This window comes from Physcomitrium patens, chromosome 23, assembly GCF_059467195.1.
Source record: "Physcomitrium patens ecotype Gransden chromosome 23, ASM5946719v1, whole genome shotgun sequence".
Taxonomy (NCBI): Eukaryota; Viridiplantae; Streptophyta; class Bryopsida; order Funariales; family Funariaceae; genus Physcomitrium; species Physcomitrium patens.
In genome coordinates, this window is record NC_143432.1 from 7,909,221 (window position 1) to 7,917,575 (window position 8,355).

The 8,355-nt window shown below is 34.7% G+C and overlaps 1 protein-coding gene across 1 annotated transcript; it reads left to right on the top strand.

Annotated features, from left to right (window-relative positions):
• Nucleotides 1-1,694: 1,694 nt before the first annotated feature.
• On the top strand, nucleotides 1,695-5,255 carry LOC112276240 (uncharacterized). The gene is made up of 7 exons (XM_024507371.3): nucleotides 1,695-2,135; nucleotides 3,202-3,381; nucleotides 3,572-3,626; nucleotides 3,964-4,091; nucleotides 4,277-4,360; nucleotides 4,610-4,735; nucleotides 4,918-5,255. The coding sequence occupies exons 1-7, from the start codon at nucleotides 1,782-1,784 to the stop codon at nucleotides 5,050-5,052; spliced, it is 1,062 nt and encodes a 353-aa protein (XP_024363139.1). The 5' UTR covers nucleotides 1,695-1,781; the 3' UTR covers nucleotides 5,053-5,255.
• The last annotated feature ends 3,100 nt before the right edge of the window (nucleotides 5,256-8,355 follow it).

Consider the following 8,355-nt stretch of genomic DNA (forward strand, 5'->3'; position numbering starts at 1 on the left):
ATTACATTTGCAGTTAGTGTTCTTGCAAGATACAATGCACGTCTAATATTACAACATTTAAATGGAGTCAAACATTTATTATGTTATTTAAAGATATTGAAGATTTGAGATTATACTACTTATAATTTACAAATCTAAAATTGGTTAGATATTATAATGCACGATTTAAATTTGATATTCCAACAGCTAAATCCCAAACAGGCTATGTATTCTTAAGACATGGAGTTGCAATATCATGGAAATTAGTGAAACAAACTATAACTACAACTTCATCCAACCATGCAAAAATTATTGTCTTACATGAAGCATCTCGAGAATGTATTTTGTTGCAATTAATCAATAAACTCATTCAGACAACTTGTGGATTTTCATATGATGATTCTTCAACTATCTTGTATGAAGATAATAGCGTTTGTATTGCACAAATGCAAATTGGTTTTATTAAAGAGGATAGGACAAAGTATATTGATCCAAAGTATTTTAGTTATATCCATAACTTGATTATTGATCAAGTACTTAAGATCAAGAAAATTGAACCTGCAAATAACCTTGCTGATCTCTTTATCAAAACTCTCCTTTTATGCAACCATTGTCGACTTACTTATGGCATTGGCATGCGGTGACTTGCTTTTCTTAAACAAGAAAGTTAATGAATTCTTCAGATAATGTTGTACTCTTATTCATTTATGGTTTTTTCCTTAAATATGATAAAGTTTTCCTAGATAAGATTATAATGAGGCAATATTTATTGATCTTACAAGATTATATAAAAGTATAGATCATAATTCTATGCATATAAGTATTATGACAAGCGAGGAGGAGGTTTGAGAGCATTAAATGTAGCTGGCGCTCTCTACACTATTTACCATAGTCTACAGTATTTATTGTAGCTACAATGTTTGAAATGTAGTGGAGAGACACTGTTTATCTTCTCCCCTTCTCTTTGTATAAGAGATATAATCCTATCAATAAACTTACTTCTTGTGTGTGTATGTTTACATATGTGTGCATATTACTTTTAGCTACTCTTATCTCTCTTTTTCTAAAACATTCTCAACAAATTACACATCATTCAATACAATCTTTAAATAAAGCTACATCTATTTTTCCTTATTATTATTATTATTATTATTATTATTTCCTTTCATTCTACATTTTTTTTAATAAATTTTAAGAAAAAAATAATTTCCTGAATTTTTATGCTTTTCACTTGTTCACTTTTTATTATTTTTTCATCCCATTTGATAAAAAACATTTAGGATTTTAAGGATTTATTGAACTTTTTAAGTTGTTTATAGAGAATAGTAACACAGATCTATTTGGTTGTATATATATATATATATATATATATATGTATGTATATGCACATAATTTTATTTTAAAAAATAAAAATATGACGCCATGATCACCATGGTTGGAAAAATAATAATAGTACCCCAGCCTCAAATTCCTATCCACACTGCCCTGTTCCCATGAGAGAGAACAAGATAAGGGAACAAAGAGAACCCATGTTCCCAAGAAACGTATCTATATACGATACGAATATCGATTACCGTAACGAGTGAGTTTGTGTACTATCTATTATCTGATTGTTTGTGAGGGGGCGAGGGGGCTATCGAGGCTCGCGCGTCTTCCGTGACTCCCTTGAAGCCCAAATCCTCGTCGAAGCTGCTCCGCTTGCGCAATTCCTCGGAGCGTGGCCTCGCTCTCGGATCCCTGCACAACATTCACTTCGTGGTTTTGGCAATTGGCAGTTGGGGTTCCTCCAATTCGGTAGCACTATGGCCACCGCCGCAGCGTCCATGCTGCTGGAGTTTTCGTCTCTGCACGTCGCGGCGTCGGCTTCGGCGACCCACAGGAATGGCAGCGCATCGCAGAGCAATGGGGTGAGCTCGAGAGTGAGCTGGAGTGGCCTGTGGACGGGCGGTGGCGTGCCTTCCGGGGTTGCCAGGGGTTGCCAATGGCGGGACGTGAAGAAGGACGTCGAAGGGAGGGCGCGTGTGTGCGCTGTTGCGGAGCTTTTTGAGTCGGAGGTGTTGGGCACTGAGGATGAGGGCGCGGCCCTTGAGGATGCGCCTGTGAAGTCCGTGAAGCCTAAGACTGGCAAGGCCGCGTTGCCCTTGAAGAGTGACAGGGTGAGTCTGGTTTTGTCTGCATTTTTTTTTTTTTTTTTTTTTTTTTTTTTTTCCTTCTTGTTGGTCTCTTTGTTTTTTTACGTGGCTTCAGAGCTGGCATTACTGGGGCGAGAATTCGTTTTTGAGTTTGGTGTTGGGAGAATTGTGGCATTCTATCCAGTGTGGGATCTGGAGGGTTTGGTGGGGTTTGGAGACTGTATTCTGGGTCAGCGTGTGTTTCTCTCGATTGCTACATTTCATTGATGTTTGTGCCGCTATCCTCTTTCTGCGCATAGAGTCATGGAGGTTCATGAGTTATGCTTTAGTCCGCGTGAGTGAGTCACAATGTGATGTACGTTATACATGTTAAAATACCTTCTAACCGGCTGCCGTTCCGCGCCTGGCTGACGGTGAAATTGTTGAATGAATCTGTGCTTCTCAGTGTAGTTGCCTGTGAACTCTATATCTTTCGTTTCGTTGCTGCAAGTTAGAATCTGCATTTGCTTGACTTCAATCGGATTTGTAGTTTCATCAATTAGCATTAGCTCTGTGACTTATACAAGGTTCTTATGAATCATGCCTCGCGTATTTTCTCTTTAGAGCTTTGTCCAAGTCGTTGGGCATGGGTGACCAGTCGATTATGTTTCCGCTCATGGAATTCCGCAATGAGCCGTTGCGGCTAGCATTCTCAGCTGCTTTTGTCGGTATTGCAGTGGTCATAGAAATTCGTAGGACTTATCGTTAACGCTTTTTTTTGTAGGCTATTTTTATTTGATAGTCACGTGTAATGTATCTGCGAGCTTGTTGATTAAGTTTCATATCAATTGTCTTCGAAAACATGTTTGCGTAATGTTAGCCTCTTTTTTCGTAACACCTGCCCTCGGAGCTTCATTCCGTTGATGAATGAGCTGTTTATCAATGGCGGAACACTAATCGCCTCCTTACCATCTGAACTTGAATAGTGAGTCCCTAATGAGTTTCATTGATGGGGTTAGTCTCTGATATGCAATATTTCAAGATGGTATAGAAGAGCGAGAGTTTATCCTTATTGTTTTTCTGATTTCTGAAAGTGCTCCGGGTTTGGCAGACAAGGTCAAAGAGATACTTGGAGATTCAGAAACTTAGGGAAAAGAAAAAGGAGTACGATCCTGATACGGCAATTCGGCTGCTCAAGGATACAGCTAGTCTCAAATTCGTTGAAACTGTGGAGGCTCATTTCCGCCTCAACATCGACCCTAAATACACAGACCAGCAACTCCGTGCCACTGTAAATTTTCTGCCCTCTATCGACCTATAATTTTGGTCCGTCATCGTTAAGTCATTCGATCGGTTGGCGTTTCTCTCCGTTTGCGCGTAAGTTTGTGTGCTGGTGGGTTTTTCTGCGCCGTGTGCTGAAGCTCCTGTGAACTATGCAATGCTCTTTTGCTTATTGATTTCAAAACTTGACGATATTGCAGGTCTCTTTGCCGAAGGGAACAGGACAAACAATCAGGGTTGCCGTCCTTACCCAGGGTGAGTGTCTGTCTGAATTAAGTAGTTGATATCCGTAGGGACCACTAAGTTTCATACATTAAGTCACATTAGTTTTGGGGGACTTCGAAATAATCAATAGGTGGCGACAACTTTCCTATTTTGTTCTCATTGCGAAGTGTAAGGTCTCTACTTATGACATGTGGGTCTTGTAAATTTGTAGCACAGCATTCACTTAGTAAGCTATTTTGTGGATTGTAAGAAACTACCAAGTTGCCTTTGTTTCTATTTAGTTTGGATCAGCACTCGGAGTAATAATTTTTCTTACCTTTATGGAAAAGTAGTGATATTCTTATTTTTGCTCGTTTCATTGGGACAGGTGAGAAGCAACAGGAAGCGAAGAATGCTGGTGCTGACTTCGTTGGCGCTGATGATTTGATTGACGAGATTGCCCGTGGTATGATGGACTTCGACAAGCTCATTGCTACCCCGGACATGATGCCCAAGGTTCAACTCTTCCTATTTGAAGACGCTTTTGCGTTCCCTCTATTGTCTTTTCTGTTTGAGACATCCTTCAGTTTATTTTGTAAGATTTATGTTATTTATACCCGGATCCTGTGCTTAGCAGTGTGGGAGGATCATTTCACGGGCTTATATCGTCGTTCCATGCTTAAGCTAGCTGTATATGACAGGTTGCCAGGCTCGGAAGACTTCTGGGTCCAAGGGGTTTGATGCCTAACCCAAAGGCAGGGACAGTTACCGTCGACGTCACAAGCGTATGCATCTGAACCCCTTCTATTGGATCTTACACGTACTACTACTCCTGTTATGATTGTCAATGTCTGATGTCGTTACTGATAGTCTTTGTTTGGATACATAATCGATTTTTTCCTGTTCATTCTTTCCAGTTCACCATCTTGGATTGCTCCTCTGATGACATTACTATTTTTTTAATGCGTTGTGGGCGTCAAATGTAGTCGTGGAACCAAACAGACCACTGATACGCACTCGTAATCCCTTTGCAGGCCATTGCAGAATTCAAGGCAGGTAAGGTGGAGTACCGAGCAGATAAGACCGGTATTGTTCATGTGCTCTTTGGCAAATCTGATTTTTCAGGGGACGATCTTCTGGAGAATCTAGTAGCTGTTGCGGTAATGTTTTCTACCCAAACCCACTTGTATTGTTTCGCATGTCTCCAGAAACATTTATCTATGACGAAACTGGTGCTCGTATCTGCATTCAAGAACCTTGCTTTAAACAATTCATCAATCGCTTTTATATTGAACTACGTTTCATGGATGATGTTTTAACTGTATCTTTTATCTCCTTGCAGAATTCTGTGGATGCGAACAAGCCATCAGGAGCCAAGGGCGTGTACTGGAAGTCGGCCCACGTTTGCACAACCATGGGCCCCTCAATCCGCATCAACGTCTCGGAGTTGAGGGACTACAAGTTCAAGCAAACATAGAGATAACTTAAATTCGGTAGTCCACATTACGCTCTAGGTTTGTTAGTTGTTGTAGAATACGTGTAGACACAAATATTTTGTGCTGCTGACCCTGCTTACATGGGCACTACTTCCGAACTGGAGGTTGTATTCCCAGCATTTGCTATCCGACTTGGACAATTTTAAACTAGGATCACAAGGTATGGTTTTCTTTTTTGACATCAGCCATTCATTGTTTTACAAAGATTGTTTTTCTTGCATTTGGAAGAGCTATTGCCTCTTTGCTGCTATTTGTGCTGAACATGGTTCCCTTTTTCAGTTATCTACCTGGCTTCTCTTTTTTGGTTTTTTTCTCTCCTATAGATGCTTTGTATTCTTGGAAGTTACGACTCACATGTCATGCTTCTTCAACCTCTGAGATTTTGAGATGTAGCAATTTGCTGAAACTTAAATTTAAAACGTGCATAGTTTTCCATCGTAGCTTTGAAATTGCACGAGTAGAATCGTGCTTCAAAAATGTGATGCAAACATGTTTTTTGGAGCGGTCAAAATAAGAATGTTACATTTATTTTGGAAGATTCTAATTCTTTGAACTTGAAATACCAGATATTCGAACTTTCAAATTCAATTACTAAATTTGAACTTTCAGAACGATTCCTTTTGTTGAATTATATAATATGTAACACTAGATGGATAATTACTAGGAGATTTTTCTAGTAAATGAAAATGTGCCAAATATTAAGTGTTAAATATACACAGTGATCTGTAATTTTTTCCTTGAAGTAGTAATTTAAAGTGAAAGTAATAAAAGAAATATATCTCAGAAGTCAACCCTATGTGACTTACATTACCACGGTAGTGTTAAAATTATGCAGAAAAATATGCTACACTGAATAACAATAATTGTAATCATTTTTATTATTGCTTGAAATATTGTCAAGTGTAAGTAAGTAGATCTAAATCACTCAAAACATAGATAGAATGCACAAATGGGTATTAAATGTTACTAAAAAATCATCTATTAAAATCTCATTTGATTGGTTTATATATATATATATATAGTTTATTTTTCAAAATGTTTTTATATAAATTATATATAGAAATATTTTTTTATGTTTTTTTAATTAAAAAAAATACTATTGAATAGAGTAATTGGAAATAAACCTTGATTTATGGATGTAGTTTCTATTAGTAAAACATAAAAGCTTCAATTCATAATTATGATTTTGAAAATATTAGTATCCTTGTAGTGTTAAATTTATAAACCAATTATTTAGAAGAATAAATAATATTAAAAAATTAATCATTTTTATTATTTATGTAGAATATTTATATAGATAATTTATTCAAAAAATTATTGTGCACTGATAAAAGATTATTTCAAAGATTATAAATGATGAAATTGAAAGATTACAAAAGTTTTATTTCAAAGATCTTTTGTAATATAATAATCAAATCTTCATTATAATATAAATTTTTGTATTTAAATATTATTTAGATTTTAAATTTTAAATTATTACCAAAATGGAAATATATTTAAATTATGAAAAATTATCATTTATTCTTAACTCTTTAATCAATAGCAAGAGATGAAACAACACAATTTCTTTTTGTAAAACATGTTTTATCACTACAGTTTTTTAAGGACTACAAGGATTATGTACCAAATGCCAAAGTTGAAAGATACTTCTATCAATAAGTTTCATAAGTATTCATGTTCTATTTTTTATTTTTAGATGTATAATTATATTCAAATTTAATTTTCTAAAAATAAAATTATCTTTTATCTTCAATATAAAAGATTTAATTGTATGACTTTATTATTTATCTTTTAACTTTATGAATTTGAAAGCATTCATAAAATAATAGTTATAAAATATAGAAATACTTTTAAAAAAATCCTTTAAAAAAATGTTCTATAGTCTTTAAAACTACAATTGTACAATATACTATTATAATATTATTAATTATGTATAATCAAAAAATTATAATAAAATATTATTTTTTAATTATATAATAAGCTAAATAATATACATAATGGTAATTATAAGGATTGAAAGTATTCTTGATGTCTTTATTCCATTTTCTTGCAATCCAAGTTGTGATGAAATAGTTGTTGAATTCCTTTTAAGCTAAATTGCATTAGATAAGCCGAACATTGTAGGGTGAGTTTTTGACATGAAGACCTAGGGGATGTTAGGTGGTATAATGAAGAAGTGATAGCTAGTGAAAGTAGTTGAAATTTTTTGGACATGTGAGTATCAAAAACACGGTTTGCTACATTTGTGTATCTTGCTGATTTTAGACCCAAGCAAAAAAAACATACTTTTGATGATATTAATAAGTTGGTTTCAACCAAGGTGCCATTGAATGAGAATGCAGATTTGTACCAAACAATAATCAAGTGTCTTTTATATGGGCCATGTAGGGTGGCATATTTCATATATTTCATATAAATTTTGTAATGTGCTTGAGTATGCTTCTTTTAAGATCTAAAAATTGTTGAAAACATTGAGAACCTTTCTTTCCAAAGTTCTTACAGTCCATTGGACTTCTTTTAAGATGATGTAAAGTAGGATGCATGTTCTAGGAAAGCTTAAGTGAATTAAAATTTTGTACAACTTTATAATTTATTTGCTATTATCATGTTGTACTACTTTGCCTTTCAACTAAAAATATTGTGGAAAAAATGCCTTCATGAATTCATATAATTTCAACAAAGAAAAATGTACATTATTGAAGATGCAAGCAACATTACTTTGTTGATGTTGGAAGAGAAGCTGGCCTATTTAAATAAGAACTTGAGTGACTTTTCAACAATATTGTTGGCAATTCCACTATTGGCAATAGAAAGGATAGATCTACAACTTCAAGCAAAACTTTACCATGATTGCATAGCATTTCAATAGTAGGTGGACTATGACTTTTAATGGTTGAATTCAAAACAAGTCCATGCAATTACTAATATTCTTAATGTTGTACAATTAAAGAATCAATTTATATTTAATTTTGATGGTCTTGGAAGCTTGCATAAAATATTTGTATAGAACATGTTCTTGGCATTAATATGAGTACATGGTGATATTACCATTACGGTGGCTTTATCAAGTATTGTTACTTTATTATTGTCATTGACATACATATTTATTCTAACAGTTATTTACATGTTATGAATAGATAAAAGTATGTTAGTTTGATAATATCTTGTAAAAAAGCTTCCTAAAAGCTTCATAGACACGATTTCATCTTTATACATATCTATAGGCAATTAATAGGTTAAAAACTTCGCCAACAAATTAACCATAAGTTGCATGTGTTGATAGC